Here is a 19,828-nt window from a genome sequence, read left to right as displayed (position 1 = left end):
CAAATCGGTTCAGATTTAGATATAGCTCCCATATATATCTTTCGTCCGATTTAGACTCATATGACCACAAAGGCCAAAGTTTACTACCGATTTTCGTGAAATTTTGCACAGAGGGTAGTATTGACATTCTACCAATGCTTGGTAAATTTGATTGAAATCGGTTCAAATTTAGATATAGCTCCCATATATATCTTTCGTCCGATTTGCACTTATATGGCCACAAAAGCCAGAATTTTGCCGTGATTTGCTTCAAATTTTGCACAAGGGGTACGTTTAATAGTATCGTTAAGTGTGTCAAATTTTGTTAAAATCGCTTCAGATTTAGATATAGCTCACATATATATCTTTCGCCCGATTTGGACTTATATGGTCTCAAAAGCCAGAGTTTTGTCCTGACTTACTTCAAATTTTGCACAAGCGGTACTTTTAACGATATGGCTCCCATATATATATCCCGTCCGATTTGCACTCATATCACCAGGGGGGCCAAAGTTATACTCCCATTTACGTGAAATTTCGCATAGATAGCATTATTAGTATTGTAACTATGCATGTCAAATTTAGTCAAAATTGGTTCAGATTGTATATAGTTCCCATATATACGTACACCAGAGTTGGGGAAATATGGTAGACTGTTTCATATTTTAGACCCATTTTCAATGGGATTTTCCTCCAATTGACTGGATAGTTTCCTCAGATAATACAAATATGGACAAAATTCTCACACTTTACACAAAATTCTGTGATTATTTCACCATATCTTAGCCATATCCTACACACAGCAATGCCAAAATTTCCACAGAACGGATGAATTTTAAATAAAGCTCCAAGTCGCCCGACTTGACCAAATAATATATCACAACCTACACTTGACCACATATCTTGGCAAGATCTAACCAATATCCGTGTAAAATCGTCACTGCTGAGTAGCTAAAATTGTAAATGATACTCAAATTGTCCTATATCTCGAATACATAAGTATCGCCTCATAAATCGCAAATGCTCTTTTGTAAAATTGCCTCAAAATTTCTCTCGCTTCATATTTCCCATATTTTTTTATTAACATTGTGTTTCATTCCAGGGCGTTAGCCGATTTCAATTTTAGTTCCAGAGATTTTCTAGAAGTACAAAAAATTGTTTCCATTAAAAGTATTTGTATCTGGAAATGCAAACTTTTATATAGCTCCCAGCAAATTTTAAGTAGTTGAGATGGTAACACAAATGTTTGTCTACATATTGGTGAAGGGTATAATATAGTCGGCTCCGCCCGACTTTAGACTTTACTTACTTGTCTTAAATTGGAAAATATAGAGCTAAACAAGAAATTGAACTTCTCAAACAAAAATTAGACGAAAATAGCAGGAATATGATGTGGTTAGAAAACCAAATCTAAAATACAAAACTTGTGTTCAAAAATATTCCAAATGAAAAGCCCGTCATTAATACGGTTCAAAAGATCAGCTTAGAGAATTTGAAGGTCAATCCTGTCATTGTATCTGCACGAACAATGTATGAGTGAGAAAATACGCAAACGGCTATCGTGGAATTCTCAAATGAAGATAATGTCAAAATGGTTTTCAACACCAGAGGTTTAACTGGTTCGAAAATCTCAATAGATATTTGTATGGAGATAATGTGAAATCTACGTCATTTAACAATATTTTTGAAAAAATAGAGCCAAAAAACTAGATAAGTCTTTTGTAAGCAGAAATATTGAGATTCCAGATGAAATTAATAAAAGAATAAGCTTTAAAATACTATCATACAATATAAATGGAATTTCTAATAAATGTCTGTTTCCACATTTTTTTTGCATTTATCAAAGAATTTGATGTCAATATTCTTCTGGAAACGCATTTAACCAGCCAAAATACAAAAAATACGGAGAAATACTTAGCATGTATGAAATACATTGGATGAATGCTAAAAAGGTTAGTCGATTCGGCCGGTCTATTGGGGTATAATACTGGGAGTAAGGAAATCATTAAGAGCACTAGAGGCTAACTTTGAATTTTCCTATAATGATGAAATGTGTGGAGTGACTGTACAAATTGAGCACTTTAAAATGATGATAGTACCGATGTATATAAGAAGTTCCGATTGGACAAAAGAATTTGAAACTGCGAAAACTTTTTTATCGGAGAAAAGAGATGAAGATTTAATTCTGATTGGAGACATAAATGTTCGCAAGATATCACTTTGACTTACGCGAATGGGAAAATGTATATTGACTATTGCAATGGCCAAAATCTGATTGTTGTAAATGGTCAAACGCACGGGGATGAGGAAGGGAATTTTATGTTACATATGTGAGTAGCAGTGGGACATCAGTTAATGACTTTTGTGCACTACCCGTAAACCTGCTCCAATATTTAGATAGTTTCTCAGTCATTGATAACATTTGGTCAGATCATATGCCTATAACCAAGGCCGTAGCCAGGATTTTAATTCGGGGGGGGGTTCAACTTTAAAAAAAAATATTCATATAATCTCATGTGTAGAAAATTTTATTTATGCAAAGGTATGTATACAATATTTTTATAATATTAAATTGAGCCGACGGGCTTTTTGGGCAGCAAATAAATCAATGACTTCTTCAGTCGGCACATTTATTCGGCGATGAACCGACATTAATGCCAATCCATTGAGTCTACTCTCACCAGTCGAATTTCTAAGATACGTCTTTAATCTCTTCATTTTTGAAAATGAACGTTCGGAGGAGCACGTAGTAACTGCAGGGATGGAAAATGCAGTACTAAAGTACTTTTTTCAATACTTTTTCACCCCGGTCAGTACCGTAGTACCCCCGCGAATGATTTAGTACCTTTTGTGTAGACATTTTGGAGTCGATATCCGATTTATGGTACAATAGCTTTGACAAAATATTTTAATATTTTGAGAAAGTCTTTATCAACCTTATTTGCTAATAGTCTTTTACAAATATTGCAAAACAGACATGTTCATGTGGGAAGAAAATCTCAATTTTGTAAAAGATATAGTCAAAAACAGGATTTTATTGAACTTCAAGAATGTTTTAGTCGAAAAAAGAATGCGATTCTATATTCTCAATTTTTTATTTCAGTAAAAAATGTTGTCTAAATTTTATTTCTATATAGAATTTTTGCAAAATTTTATTTTTATAGATAATTTTGTCAAAATTTTATTTCAATTGAAAATTTTGTAAAAATGTTATTTCTATAGGAAATTTTTGCAAAACTTTATTTCTATAGAATTTTTTGCAAAATTTTATTTCCCTTCGTTTTGTTTTGTTATTGTTGGTTTTGTTCTTAAAGCATTGTTGTTGTTTTTTTATTGCAGCTTAAAACCTTGTAAAATTTTATTTATATAGAAATTTTTTTCAAAATTTTATTTTCTTTAAAATTCAGTCTCTTGACAATAATCTTCCAGTGAAATTTTTGTTGAAATTTAGTAAAAAGTACCTTTCCGCTCAAAAAATACATTTTTTGTACTTTCTTAAAAATTGTATTTTCCATCCCTGAGTTACTGGCAAAGTGACCAAAATTTTTAAAAGAATATGCACGTTTGGAAATATCTCTTTATTGCACTCTCCAAGTGCTTCCATCGCTGAATTAGGCAGGTTCTTTTCGCAGGTTTTGCGCCATTTCATTTACACATGTGTGTTTGGCTGTTTCGTTGTTGTTGCTATGGCCAAACAAAGCGAGTCATGTTCACAAAAAGAACAACAAACACACATAAAAAGCAGAAATACATTTTCCAAAAATGAAATTTGTGGTGCGAGAACAAACACAATTTGTTTTTTCGACCGTCGTTTGACGGGCTTTTCAACTAGTATTCTAGGATTTGTGCAAGTTTTATAGGTAAGCGTTTTCAAAATAAAACCTTCAGCTTTCCTTCAACATCTTCGATAAGATTTTTCTATGCAGCTAAAATATATATATTTATTTATATAAAAATATTCATTCATTTGGGGGGGGGGGGGTTTGATCCCCCTCACCTCCCCCCCCTGAATACGGCCTTGCCTATAACCCTTAATTTAAATGTACAAACTTCGGAAGACAAACTTAAATTATTGCCTAAGCTAATATGGAAAGACTCGTACAAAGCTGAATACCAAATAATAACAAATTGGTAGAGACCTACGACATTAAATATAAAGGGTGATTCTTTTGAGGTTAGGATTTTCATGCATTAGTATTTGACAGATCACGTGGGATTTCAGACATGGTGTCAAAGAGAAAGATGCTCAGTATGCTTTGACATTTCATCATGAATAGACTTACTAACGAGCAACGCTTGCAAATCATTGAATTTTATTACCAAAATCAGTGGCAGAAAATCCGCTTTTTTATCGACAAATTTTGTTCAGCGATGAGGCTCATTTCTGGTTGAATGGCTACGTAAATAAGCAAAATTGCCGCATTTGGAGTGAAGAGCAACCAGAAGCCGTTCAAGAACTGCCCATGCATCCCGAAAAATGCACTGTTTGGTGTGGTTTGTACGCTGGTGGAATCATTGGACCGTATTTTTTCAAAGATGCTGTTGGACGCAACGTTACGGTGAATGGCGATCGCTATCGTTCGATGCTAACAAACTTTTTGTTGCCAAAAATGGAAGAACTGAACTTGGTTGACATGTGGTTTCAACAAGATGGCGCTACATGCCACACAGCTCGCGATTCTATGGCCATTTTGAGGGAAAACTTCGGAGAACAATTCATCTCAAGAAATGGACCGGTAAGTTGGCCACCAAGATCATGCGATTTGACGCCTTTAGACTATTTTTTGTGGGGCTACGTCAAGTCTAAAGTCTACAGAAATAAGCCAGCAACTATTCCAGCTTTGGAAGACAACATTTCCGAAGAAATTCGGGCTATTCCGGCCGAAATGCTCGAAAAAGTTGCCCAAAATTGGACTTTCCGAATGGACCACCTAAGACGCAGCCGCGGTCAACATTTAAATGAAATTATCTTCAAAAAGTAAATGTCATGGACCAATCTAACGTTTCAAATAAAGAACCGATGAGATTTTGCAAATTTTATGCGTTTTTTTTTTTAAAAAAGTTATCAAGCTCTTAACAAATCACCCTTTATAAAGGAGTTAACGGATATCATCATTACAGCAGCACCTACACAGAACTGTGACCAGATCTTCAAACCAAATAAGAAGTGGTTTAATAGCCGTTGTTATTGGGCAAGGAAAAAATATTTTAATTTACTAGACAATTTCGTAAATCTTCACTTGATACAGATAAACAGAATTGTCTAAATGCCAGAAGGAAGTATAAAGAAGTTTGCGAAACGAGTAAACAAATGTACTATGCTAGGCTCGCCCAGAAACTAAACGAAATATCCAATGGAAAAGAGTGGTGGAAACTTGTCAGAGAAATAAATGGTCAAGAGTTTCATATAAGCCACTGTCTCTCAGAGAATACTCTAAAAGAACATTTCAGGGAACTTCTTAAGCCAGATCTGGAAGTAATTAATATTCCAGAGGTCTATAATATTTCCAACTCATAAAAAAGGAAGCATAGAAAATCCGGCAAACTACAGAGGAATATCATTCATGAACACCGTGGCAAAAATATTTATGCGAGTGCTTAATCAAAGACTTGTAAATTGGACTGACGAGCATAGCACATTAGTGGAACATCAAACCGGTTTTCGAAGAAATTACTCGACGGTGGCCAATATTTACAATCTATCAGCCATTATATCTGCAAAACTGTTCGAAAAAAAGGAAAGTATACGCATTCTTTGTGGATTTCAAAGCTGCGTTCGATTAAATACCACGAAATTTACAAACTGCACCATCTTGGAATCTCATACAAATTTGTTAACATAAAGGGTGATACGGTCAAAATTTGGTCAATATAAACTTGACGTATTTCTTTCAATTTTGCATTTAAAAAACCTGAACACCCCTCATTTTGAAGGTGTGTGTGTGTAGAATGTTGCTCCTATTTAGATTTTGGAATTCACTGTTCAGTTGTCAAAATGCCGTCCAAGCAAGAAGAGCAGCGTATCAAAATTTAGCTCGCGCATCGCGAAAATCCGAGCTACTCGCACGCAAAGCTGGCAAAATCGCTAAAAGTTGCCAAATCAACCGTTACAAATGTAATTAAAGTGTTTGGGGACCGTTTGTCGACAGCCAGGAAGTCTGGATCAGGGGGAAATCGAAAACCGGAAGCCGCTGAGACGACAAAGAGAGTTGCCGGTAGTTTCAAGCGAAACCCTAACCTCTCTCTCCGAGATGCCGCAAATAAGCTGGGTGTATCGTCTACAACCGTACATCGAGCAAAAAAACGAGCCGGACTATCGACTTACAAGAAGGTAGTGATTCCAAATCGCGATGATAAACAAAATACGACGGCCAAAGCGCGATCCCGGAGGCTGTACACGACGATGCTGACGAAGTTTGACTGCGTGGTAATGGACGACGAAACCTACGTCAAAGCCGACTACAAGCAGCTTCCGGGACAGGAGTTTTATACGGCAAAAGGAAGGGGAATGGTAGCAGATATTTTAAAGCACATAAAACTGTCAAAGTTCGCAAAGTATCTGGTTTGGCAAGCCATCTTTACCTGTGGCTTGAAAAGCAGCATTTTCATAGCTTCCGGGACTGTCAACCAAGAAATTTACGTGAAAGAGTGTTTGAATAAACGTCTGCTGCCATTCCTGAATAAACACGGTTGTTCCGTACTGTTTTGGCCGGATTTGGCATCTTGCCATTACGGTAAAAAGGCCATGGAGTGGTACGCCGCCAACAACGTGCAGGTGGTTCCAAGGACAAGAACCCTCCCAACACGCCAGAGCTCCGCCCAATTGAGAAATGCTGGGCTATTGTCAAGCGGAACCTAAAGAAGACCAAAAAAACTGCTAAGGACGAGCAGCAGTTCAAGGCAAACTGGCTTTCTGCGGCGAAGAAGGTGGACAAGGTGGCTGTACAAAATCTGATGGCAGGTGTCAAACGCGAGGCCAAGCAATTCGGATTTGGAAAAGCGAAAGCCTAACTGAATATTTTTCCTGAATTTTATACTAATTGAACTTGAAAAAGAAATTTAATTTGATTTTTTAAATAAACGATTTCACCGATTTATACGCGTTTTCCCTTGACCAAATTTTGACCGTATCACCCTTTACTTGAATCATTATACAGAAGCACACAATCACCAGTTTGGAATGGAGATGAGTTGTCAGAGTTCTTTGAGACCGAATCAGGGCTAAAACAGGGGTGTCTTCTATCACCTTTATTATTCGCGTTATATATAAACGATCTGAATGAATCATTGGAAGGAGGGATAAATATAGAGGAGCTCAATATAAATTATTATTTCAACCGTCGAACGGACGTGTTTTTTAATAGCGGATAAAATCGTAATAAGTACCTAATACGAATTTCAAGTGTGGTGGGATATTAGGCCACCATGCAGAGAAATTCAAAAACATCCACTGGGTTGCTAACTTCAGGGCTCAGTGGACGGGTATCGACTGGAGTTATAAATTTGGGCAATGACCAAGAGTTAGGCCCAATTAGTCGACCTGTAGACGGGTCGACAGGTGGCGACAATTTGACAAGTCGGACCTTTTCCAAGGTAACGGCATCAAAAGGAGGTAATCCCTCACGAAAGAGATTCAAAGAACGCAGAAATGCTTTGTTTATCCTAAAGAAATTAGGATCAGTCGACCCAAGCACGTTGTCGGCTAAACAAAGCGATTCCTTAAAATGGGCTCAAGGAATTCTTGAGGCTGGAAAAAGGGAACGATCACCGGATGAGCTGCCATCCTCCAAAAGGGATCAACGATCGTTTGCCTCAGTTGCTAAAGACAGCCTTGTGATGGCTATCATAAATAAAGGAGCATTGGACGGTATGGTTCCAAAGCAAAAATGGGGGGAAATTGAGAATGCTTTGTCTGGCGTCTACTCACAGGTGCTGGAAAAGTTTGGTTGGTATCAAGGACGATTTAAGCTAGTCGCATTTGAGGAACAGAGGTCTATAGAATGTTTTAAAGCTGCTCTGATACTAATTGGTGAAGTTGGGAAGGAGCTGATCTAGAGTTAGTCGAGAAGAAAGACATACCGGCTAGACCAAGAGCACATGCGTGGATACCTGCAAACCCTCCTGACCCTGAATCTATTTTAAATAGACTGAAACAATACAATCCAGATCTTCCAACAGCTGATTGGAAGGTTGGCCGTTTGGATGAAGTGGATGGGCCAAGACGGCATGCAGTGTTTATATTGAACACTCAGTCTTTGCCACATCTAGCAAAGTCCCAGGGCCGTGTGTCTGAATCAGAAGTAAGGGGATCCTCTTGCGAAGTCGAGGGGGATACCAAGACATTTGAAGACATGGATAGATACCGTATGCGTGAGGTGGCTTCTACTGCCTCAGAACTCACCAAAGTTGAACCTATGGTTATTGCGAGAGTCACCGATATCTCTGAAGAGGACATTCTTGACTCGATTGAAGCGGCTGATGTGACGGTTGTTGAAAATCTCGATGGTCCTACGGATCCTCCAGATAAATCTTCATCATTGTAAGGCTGCATGTGCTGCCTTAAAAGATCTCCTGAAAGGGGACATAGATATAGTTCCTATTCAAGAACCATATGTTTATAAAAACAAAATATGTGAATTAAGTACTCCGGGGTTCAAACTATTGCAGTATACTGGTAATGATGTAAATCGAGCCTGTATAATTGCTAAAAACGAGCTCAACTTGTTTCTGCTTCCTTCAATGTGCAATACAGACACTGTCGTTGCAAGTTTAGAAATAGCCAAATGCAAATATTGGGTATCTTCGGTCTACATGGGACATGACAGGGAGATGCCTCCATATGCCATTAAGACCTTAGTGGAGGAGTCACTGAAAACAAAGACGAAACTCATTATGGGATGCGATGCGAATGCACATCATAGTATATGGGGAAGTAGTGATACTAATGCAAGGGGAGAGTCGCTAATAGAGTTTATTTTGCGTACTAATCTGGTAGTTTGCAACAAGGGAGATGTCCCAACCTTTGTCACTAAAAACAGGCAAGAGGTTTTGGACATCACCTTGGCCTCGCAAGAACTGAATGAAATGATATCTGAGTGGCAGGTTTTAAGTGAACACAGCTTCTCAGATCATCGCTACATCAGTTTCAAATTTGATGTTCATATCACCAAGATCATATTTCCGCCAAATGTTAGGAAAGCTGACTGGAATAGGTATAGGGAATCGTTCAATATGATGATACCGGAAATAACAGAGACAAATATGAGAAATGTGCAAGATATCGAACACGCAGTGGAGCGGATTACTAAGGCCTTCAACATCTCACTGAAAGCTGCATGCCCTAGAGGAAAGCCATCGACCACCATGGTGGTCTACGGAATTAAGTAATATGAGGAAATCCTGCAGGAAGCTCTTTAACAAGGCAAAGTCCACCAGAGCCCCTGAGGACTGGGACGCTTACAAGAAGAATCTGAGAGGATACAAGCGAGAACTGAGAAAGGCTCAGCATAACTCTTGGAATGCTTACTGCAGCAGTATTGAGAATACGTCCGAGGCTTCCAGACTACGGAAGGTTCTAGCATACACCAACTCCGCTCCAGGTTTCATTAAAACATCGGAGGGCAATTGGACAACGTCCAGTGAGGAGACGCTGGAGGTACTATTGGACACACATTTTCCTGGAAATCAGACGGTTGAACCATGTACTGGCGGTGCCACAGTTGCTCAGCCTGGACCTGATGGAATTACTCCGGCGGAGTTACAAGCTGTAACTGACAAAATTATCCCCTGGTTGTCGGTGATATATAAAGGATGTATCAACTTATCATATATCCCAGGAAAGTGGAGGGAAACAAAAGTCGTTTTCATACCTAAAGCGGGAAAAGCCTCTCACTCGAGGGCGAAGGATTTCCGACCAATCAGCTTATCCTCATTCCTACTTAAGACTCTGGAGAGGATGATAGATATTTATCTTAGAACTAGCATCGATTCAAGTTTGTTCTCGAAACGACAGCATGCATACTACTGAAATCGCACTGCATGAACTAGTCAGCTTTATTGAAAGCTCACTATCTGTCAAAGAATACACAATCGTGGCGTTTCTAGACATCGAAGGGGCGTTCAATAATGTCCATCCGAGCTCGATATTAAATGGACTGACAACTCTCAATGTTGATCCATGTATACTCAGGCTGTTAGACGAACTGCGTATTTCAGCCACACTACGACAAGCAAACATACAAAAGTATGTGAACAGAGGCACTCCCCAAGGAGGAGTTCTATCACCTTTTCTTTGGAATGCTGCTATAAATAGCCTTCTGGTTACTCTAGAAAAAGAAAGGATAAAAGTGGTGGCATACGCAGATGATGTAGCTCTGGCAGTCAGGGGAAAATTCCCATCCACAATCAGAGATATTATTCAGAGGGCCCTCCGGATGACTGAACAATGGGCGAAAGACAATGGTCTTGGGGTAAATCCTGCAAAGACAGAATTAGTTATGTACTGCAAAGATCGCAAAACTCCCACGGTTAGGCCTATTTCCTTAGGGGGTATTGAAATTCCCTTTGGTGATTGTGCAAAATACCTTGGCGTTATTTTGGACAGGAAGCTGAACTTTAAGCTTAATATTGAAGAAAGGGCGAGGAAGGCAACTGTAGCTTTGTACTCGTGCAAAAAGGCAATAGGAAAAAAGTGGGGACTAAAACCAAAAATTGTGCATTGGCTATACACGGCAGTGGTTAGACCTATAATGCTATATGGTGTTGTAGTCTGGTGGCCGGCACTTCAGAAACCGACTGGTTTAGATAAAGTTCAGCGTATGGCGTGTTTGTGTATTTCAGGCGCATTCAGCAAGACAGGAACAAATTCCCTTAATGTCATGCTGCATCTATTGCCTTTAGACATTTTGGCCAAACAGTCAGCTGCAACAACGGCTGTGCGGTTGCGCGTACTATCGCTGTGGTCGGAAAAAGGTTACGGTCACAGTTCTGTCCTCAAAATAATGTCAAATGTGCCTAACGTAGTGGATTACACTTTGGCGAGTCCACTTTTCGACAAAAAGTTTGAGACTCTAATCCCCAACAGACTCAGACAGTCAACCTGCAATAAAATCCTTGGACTCTGTGTTCCTCAACTCGAAAACGGCCATCGATTGCCGCAAATCTCTCAATGAGATGGCTGAGCAGTACAATATTCACCTAATATGGGTGCCTGGCCATAGGAACATACCGGGGAACTGCTAAGCGGATGAGTTGCCAAGGCTAGGGACTACCTTACATATTCCAGGGGAACTAGAATTTGTTGGTATGCCCCTAGCTACCTGCAAGCTCATGCTGCGTGAGAAGGCTGTTATGATGGCAAATGTTCGATGGGAAAATTGCAAGGGTTGTAACGACACCAAGCAAATATGGCCCCATTTCAACTTAAACCGCACACTAGATATGCTAATGTTCTCGAGACGTCAGATATCACTCCTGATATCTGCTATAACGGGTCGCTGCCTGATAGGTGATTTTGCAAAAACTATTGGCGCGAAGTATAATGACTATTGTATGAGCTGTCATGATGCGGAGGAAAAAGAATCAATTAAACACCTCTTGTGTGAGTGTCCTGCACTTTGTGTAAAGCGCAAGCAACTTTTAGGAGCATATAGCTTCAGATTACTGGCGGATCTGGAAAACGTTAACTTAAGCAGTCTGCTAATATTTTTGGAACAATCTGGTTGGTTCAACAAAGAAAAATAATCAAGAAGATTCAGCGGTTAAAACTAGAAGTGCCCATATGTAATAGGTACTTTTAGTTAATGTGGTATCACAATGGACTGAATAGTCTAAGTGAGCCTGAATCTTAATCGGGCTGCCACTTTAACCTAACCTAACCTAATATAAGAGTATTGTTATATGCTGACGATATCGTTCGTCGTTCTGGCTGACGTTTCAATTTATGATAAACAACTTGGAAGAATATTGCAAAAAATTGAGCTTAGTAGTCAACACCACAAATTCCAAAGTTATGGTATTCCGAAATGGCGACAGACTATCTTTACAGGAAAAATGGAGTATATAGAAGTTGTATCGGAGTGCAAGTACCAGGGAGTCATACTAACCCAGCAAATCAAGAATAAAAAACATATTCAGAACCGAAATTCGCAAGCAAAAAGTGATATCAATGTCACATGGAAGAATTTTTTGAAAAATTATGATATATCATTGCAACAGTCTTTACATGGGGATACGGTAATTTTGAGGATGTCGACCAATTATAGCGTTTCTTTTTGAAATTGGTGTTAAGGCTCCCGAAATCAACTCCAAATTATGCACTTTATATTGAAACCGATTTGGAAGAGGGTCATCTGTATTCTTTTTAGCTGCACACGAAATATATTTACAGAACATTATTTCAATAACACACAGAGAGATTGTCGCATAAATTGAGTAAAATAATCGTTGCAAAGAAAATATTTTGGATGAAGAATCTCTTAGATCTGACAACCATGTTCCAAGATCAACAATTTGTAGATAATATGACAGCTAGAGAATGGAAACGCAATGCCCATATCCTAATTGATAAAATGACCCTTTAGGAAAATCAATAGAAATGACTATGCAGAGTAGATCCAGGTTTTATAAAAATCTGGACTTGTCGGAAGATTCTATTTTATTGGAGAATATAATGCCTATGAGATAACATGGATTTTTAAAGCTCGTTTGGATTTAGTCTTTCTTAATGCTAACAGCAGTAGTATAAATGTACGTTGCGTAACTTAGCCGAAAAAGAAACTATATACCATTTTGTAGCAGTATGCCCAGTGTTACGAGGTTATCGACTGCAATGCTTTGGTAAACCAATTTTAACCGAGATTGAGCTAATAAGAATTCTAAATGGAACAGAAGTCCATGATTGGCGAAATTATATTAAATATATCTCAATTTCTTTACGATATCGCAAACTGATTATAACCGAACATGCTTAAATCACTTTTATTTCAATCGGATTTATTATATTTCCCTTAACTAAATTTAATATTAATTGGATACTACAAATACCGGCTGACGACAAAATGTCATAGCTTGGTTTTAAATGAATTTATATAAGAACATTATCAATTAATGTAACTTTGTTTGCATAATGTGTATGTAAATTCGTGTAATAATAAACAAAACAAATGAATTAAATAATAAAGATACTACTACATTTCAAATAAAAAATTAATTGGATCAATTAAATTTGTGATTGAATTAGAAAAAACATTTTTTGTGTGTAGCGATGTATGACTTGGGATTTGCCTCAATTGGATTCAGACGTAGTTATCACCAGGGCTGTGGAGTCGAGTCAATTTTTCTCGACTCCGGCTCCAACTCCAGCATTTCTTATTAGCCTCGACTCCGACTCCGGAGTCGACTCGAGGTGGTGTACCTAAATATCATTTTAACAGTATTCCAATTGTAATTTTAAGGTGTAGTGTTCCAAAAATAGACCGATATAAGTATTCTATTTTGCCATATGTGTTTATATGTCCTAAAGAACCCTAATGTATTTATAAAAACAAAAAATAATTAGGCTTCCAGATGTTTAAGAAGTAAAATCCTGGTATTAATGTATATAGGCATTTTATAAAAAATAAAAACAGATTACAGGAATAGTTGGACAGTTACGAATATTGTTTCCATAGAAATAAAATGGCAATATATCGATTTATAAATGGTCTATCAGTTATGCACGTTAATTTAAAGAATTTTGAGTGGCTTTGATGAAACATTCTCCCAAAGGACCGGCTCAGATGGCACGTTGGCAAAGGTTTAATTTAAAATTACAGCTTCCAAGGACATCGGGTGTATATGGAGATTTCTCAAGTAATTATCCCCATATACAAAATCTGGGCCGACGGGAAATTTCCGCATTTATTTATGGATCTCAAATAACTCTAAATTCAAAATTTCTGACAAATCTTATGAAAATTTTAAACTGGGAAAAACTTCTTAAAACAAATCGGAAAATGGGTTTATATGTAGGTGCTATGTTACAAAATTGTGCGGTATGACTCACCTTCGAACTCAACGTGCCTGCCAAAAAAATGTAGAACGTTAGGTTCTACTGCTATATTACCTTACAATTGTACCTTTATCAAGAGTACATATAGGGTCAAAAATCGATATTTTAATATGTTAAAAATGGGCAATACAATTGATTAATACATATTATAGTAAAACCTATTTTTTTATCACCGTGAAATTTCACCATATAAATAATGGTCTGAAATCCATTAATTCGTTTTTCGTTGTTCGATAAAATCCCTAATGGAATCTAATTTGTCGAAATCTTTCTTTAGTTACAAGGTAGGAAGTGTTTTTCAAAGTTTGTTTCGCCGGAGTCGGAGTCGAGCAAAATTTCTATGACTCCAGCTCCGACTCCGGCTCCGACTCCAAAGCCCTGGTTATCAACGTTGTATTCTATATTCTCTGAATAGATAATGTAGATATACTACAGGCTTTCTACGTCCACAAATAAGATTTTCTATTTGTTTTGAGAGAAATATCCCAATTGTTTGTAAGGATAAACTGATTTTGATATGCTTTTATATATTTTAATTTGTTGTTTTTTTGATTTCAGCTTAAAAACATGCATTGACTAAACTACAAGTGTAGCTTAACCAGCAGAGGGAAAGAACGTCAAATTTATTTGATTTATTAACTTTTTAATATAAAAAATTAACATTTGAATACAAAAAACAAAAAACTTCAAGTCGAAAAAACATGTGCCAACTTTGCTCGTGAAGATTCCACTGTACGTATTTTGCCCAAAATTTATCAACAAATTTAAAGAAGTGTCAACTTTATTAACCCTAGGCTCTAGAGTAACTGATTTACATTTCTCTATCCTCTACTAAACACTGTAAGTTATAGCCAATATTAACCATACCATCAATATTGCTCTGGGATTTGCAGTGCTGAGGAAATTAACAATTTTGAAAGGATATATACCAAAGGATTAACTAACTGGCCTTATATTTCATAGTATGCTACAAATTGCTTTAAAGGAAAAACGCAAATATTTCATATGTACGGAGTGGAATAACCAACTTACCTAACTGCTCGTCGTAATATTCTCCGAAGAACATATCCTCTACCAGTATTATCTGGGACTCCTCCATCGGCCAAAGCTATGGTAAGAGTTCTTACATGATCAGCTAACACTCTGTACGCCATATCAACCCCAGTAACATCCTCCTCACCTACTTTTCCGCCATACGCTGGGCATCCGGTTCCAACTTGTATAGCATCAAACAAGGGAACAAATATATCAGTATCATAGTTGGAACGTTTGTCTTGTATAACAGAAACCAATCTTTCGAAGCCCATACCACAGTCTATATGTTTCTTTGGAAGTAGCTTCAATGTACCATCTTGGTCGCGATTATATTGAATAAAAACCAAGTTCCAAATTTCCAAAACATCGGGGTCGTCCATATTGACTAATTCTGGTACAGTGCGGCCTCCTATGCGGTCAAAATGCAGTTCTGAGCAAGGTCCACATGGGCCCGTCTCCCCCATTTCCCAAAAATTATCCTTCATATTGCCGGGTATTATGTGCTCGGGTTTCAGTCCCAAGTCAATCCATATTTGTTTACATTCTAGATCAGGTTCTAATCCACTTGCTTCGTCGCCTCCAAAGTACGTAACGTATAATCTATCCTTATCTAGACCCAATCGATCTGTCAAAAACTCCCAAGCCCAAGAACATATTTCCTTTTTGAAGTAGTCTCCAAATGACCAATTTCCCAGCATTTCAAAAAAAGTATGATGATATACGTCCTTTCCAACGTCGTCCAAATCGTTGTGTTTACCTCCTGCACGAATGCATTTTTGAGTATTGGCTACACGTAACCATTTAGACATATCACTATTTGGGTCAGCAGTTCCCAAGAACATAGGTTTGAATTGATTCATCCCGGCATTTGCAAAAAGTAGTGTTGGATCATCCAAAGGTATGGTACTAGAGGAATGTACATAAATATGTTGCTTCTCCTTAAAGAAATCCAAGAAACATTTACGAACTCCAGCAGCAGTTAAAAAATGCATGGTGAATCAATAAACTGTAATGATTAAATAGGTTAATGCCACATTGCCACGCAACCCAAAAACAACTTGAACGATAACATATAAATAATTCAAGAAATGTTGCACGTGTAAACGGCAAATGTGTAAGATTGTCCGTTTCGAACGGTGTCGAACATTTGTGAAGTAATTTATATGTCATAATTCAACCACTACTCCCGCACCAAAATATAAAATAAATTACATATATAAAAATCAAAGTTTGTATAGTTGCACACAGTATTACCGTGAAACCCTTTCTAAAGCCGCCTTACTAGTTCACACCTGTCAGCAAAAACTGAGTAATATTCAGTGTTGCCAATTTTATATACATATGGCATAAATTATTTATCGATAGGCATGGCAATTAATAGTGGTAAAGTCATGCAATCAGGTGACTGAAATCGATATTCATATTGTCAAAACCTTTGTTTACTTCTTGTCGGTTTGTTTACATTCTTTGTTTTCAAAAATTTTGTTCTTATGTACATTGTGTTTTAATTGCTTGGGAGAAAATTAAAAAAAATTTTTGGAAATGCTTTTATTTAATTAACTGATTGTACAGCCAAGCCCAAACGACCATCGATAAAAAGTTATTGAAGTGAATTTGCATTTTATTCTGCCCGTCACACAACTGGTATGATTTCTTCAGTGCTATTGGGACAGTTCGTCAAGTGTCCCCACCATGGCTGAATAAGGAGGTTGAATCACGATAACAAAAACAACAAATTTCAATATGTTGTTTACAATTTTAAGAAGTCAAAATCAGCTGATAAAAGAATCGTATGGCATTGATAAAAGTGGTAATTATTTATTCTCAATTGTCCTGAAAAATAATTAAAATCCAGAGAAAAATAAAGGTTCAAATTTAATTGCGTCACCTAAGAGTGATTGTGAAATGGATAATTCATCCGAGGAACGCCGATATGAGACAAATAAGACTATAATACCCACCAAAGTTAAGAATTGAAGTCAGTCAAATGGATCTTTGCCATCTATTAACAAAAACAGTTTATGATGCAGTTTAAAAACTGATGTGCGTGGTATTTTGGGTCTGGAATATGTTATCAAGATACTCACGTCATCTTTGAACAATTCTCCAGCTATGAATGCGCGAGTTTGTTTGAGATGCATTTGCTGTGCAGTGTCATTTGGAGAGCTGCAATCACCATAAACATATGATTTTGACATCTTAAAATTTTGTCGAAGTAAAAAAATTGTAATCATATGGGCCTATGATTTAACCTTCTTGTTCAGCCATGGTCCCCACCCTGCCAACATTTTTTGAATTTGGCGGCGCTTCTGATGCGCTTTACAGACTATCAGTTATTCCGGACGACAGTGCTCGTGTCGAACATATCCCATATATTGTGCACATTATAAGTTAAGTCCGAAGGCATAATCGATACTGCTGCATGTTTATGGGATCGATAACACATTTACCGATTATTTAGTCATCGCCGACAAGTCGTATCAATCCGACACACTGTAAGATTCTTTACAAAAACCGACATTCCGTCCGGAATAACTGATAATCTGTATAGCGAATGATACTACGTTCGCACTAGACACGAAATCCTCGTAAACTAGGATTTTGGCCGAAATCCTCCTAGATCTCAGTAGATTTGCAATAGGCAAATGTCAGCTGGCTCGTTGAGGATTTCAACAAAATCTCTTTCAAAATCCACTATACTGCCTTGAACAACTGTGGTTTTAGTACTAAAAATGCGCTTTTTGGAACCCTGCCCAAATTTTCCTTGTAGATGAATGTGTGTGTGCGTGTCCACATACGGGTTTGTGTTTGTATTGATATATTTACAAACAGCTGTTAAATCCTCAAATCTACGAAATCTCGTTATTTTGTCAGTCCGAACCAGGGCTGCCAATAAAATTTCAAGAAAAATCGTCACTTTTTTCTACAGAAATCGTAATAATCGTTATTTCTATTTAATCTGCAATATAAATAATATTAAAACCAAACTATATTTTTGGTTAACAACAAAAATATTTATTTCATATAAAGAACACAAAATTAACATACGTAACTATGCATTTCAACAACAAAAAAAATAAAAAAACAAACATTTTTATAATTTTTATTTAAATATAACAATAAAGATCTTTAGATTTTACGTATATAATCGGGCAACGATTTTCCTAAATTTGATCATAAAACTCTTATTGATTGACTCTCTAATAAAGGTGAGTACTATGTTCGGGGTTTTCACCAAAGCACTAAATTAAAAGTACAAATATATTTAGGAAGACGATTATATTTTGATCAAGTTTTGCAAAATAATGGATGGAAAAGATCCAAGGAATTGATTGCAAATAATTTTATATTTCTAAATTTATTAATTAAAAAAAGTAACCGTGAAAACAAGCTGGTTGTCAGCTTGAAAACTGAACATAGTACTCTGCTTAAAGGTGGGTATTAGGTTCGAGTTTAGCCGCTAAAAACGTCATTTTTTCACGATTACTTTTCTTTAATAATCCATTTTAAGGAATACAAACTTTGTGAAAATTTGCTTTGTGCTTTTCCCCATCAAGTTATAATAAAATTTGCAACAAATATGCATAACTTCATGCATTTTTCTTACTGATTTAGTTTTCACTTTAGCGATTTTAGCGGCTAAACTCGAACTTAATACTCACCTTAAGGAGGTACAATTTTCCACAGAAATAAAATGAACAAAATCTTCTATAGAAATAAAATGTTGAAGAAATTTTCTATAGAAATGAAATTTTGCAAACATTTCCTTGTCAATAAAATAATAAAGAATTTACTACAAAAAAAATTGACAAAAATTTTTCTATAGATATAAATTTTTGCAAGAATGTTCTATAGAAATAAAAATGTGCAAAAATTTTCTAGAGATATAAAGTTTTGACAAAATTTTCTATAGAAATAATATTTGGACAAAATTTTCTATAGAAATAAAATTGTTGACAAAATTTTCTATAGAAATAAAATTTTGATAACATTTTCTATAGAAATAAAATTTGTACAAAATTTTCTATAGAAATAAAATTTGGACAAAATTTTCTATAGAAATAAAATTTGGACAAAATTTTCTATAGAAATAAAATTTTGACAAAATTTTCTATAGAAATAAAATTTTGACAACTTTTTCTGTAGAAATAAAATGTTAACAAAATTTGCTATAAATTCAATATAAAACATTTCTTTCGAATAAAACAACATTTGTTTATTTACTAACCACAAGAATTTGATCAACAACTTCAAAATAATTTTTGTTAATTTGGTAAAATTTCCTTCAAGTTTTGGTGGATTATTCTTGGCACGAGTGGCAACAGTGATACTAATACTGTAGATTTAAAATGAGGTATAGCTCCTACATATATGAAATTTCTACCAAAAGCTTTTTTGCTGGCTCTGAACTGATTCTAAATATTCAAAGTTTTGAACGGAGCTAATATCGTCATTTTTGGGGCAAAAATCTGAAAATCGGCATTTGCTATGTTTTGAGTAAAAAATCGTCAAAATTTGCTATCAAGATGCATTTGCATTTGCTATCAAGATGTTGTTGTTTTTGTTTTCTGCTGGTTCAACAACCCACAGTTTGCCGACTTCTCAATCTCCATTCATTGGCACCCATAATATCGCTTCAGAATGCGGTGGTATTAACTCTGGCTTGCTCGTAGTCAATTGTCTGATAGGGGTATTCTTGTCGTATCCCACATTAACCGGTATTTTGGTATTGAACCAGGTCATGACACGACGTTTCATATCCAG

The 19,828-nt window shown here is 36.5% G+C and overlaps 1 protein-coding gene across 2 annotated transcripts in view; it reads right to left on the bottom strand.

Moving 5' to 3' along the window:
• The window catches only part of AlaRS (alanine--tRNA ligase, cytoplasmic), a 99,313-nt gene extending 82,924 nt beyond the window's left edge, over window positions 1–16,389 (bottom strand). The window contains exons 1-2 of one of the 2 annotated variants that reach the window (XM_075295615.1): window positions 16,319–16,389; window positions 15,062–16,070 (exon numbers count right to left, since the gene is read on the bottom strand). In XM_075295615.1, coding sequence (XP_075151730.1) covers window positions 15,062–16,056 — 995 coding nt within the window. In that variant the 5' untranslated portion in view covers window positions 16,057–16,070; window positions 16,319–16,389. Of the gene's footprint in view, window positions 1–15,061; window positions 16,071–16,276 lie in introns of both variants that reach the window. The other variant, XM_075295616.1, reaches the window with a different exon arrangement.
• Between the last annotated feature and the right edge of the window lie 3,439 nt (window positions 16,390–19,828).

Source organism: Haematobia irritans, chromosome 2 (assembly GCF_050003625.1).
Source record: "Haematobia irritans isolate KBUSLIRL chromosome 2, ASM5000362v1, whole genome shotgun sequence".
NCBI classification, from domain to species: Eukaryota; Metazoa; Arthropoda; class Insecta; order Diptera; family Muscidae; genus Haematobia; species Haematobia irritans.
This window is presented reverse-complemented; position numbering and strand designations above follow the sequence as displayed.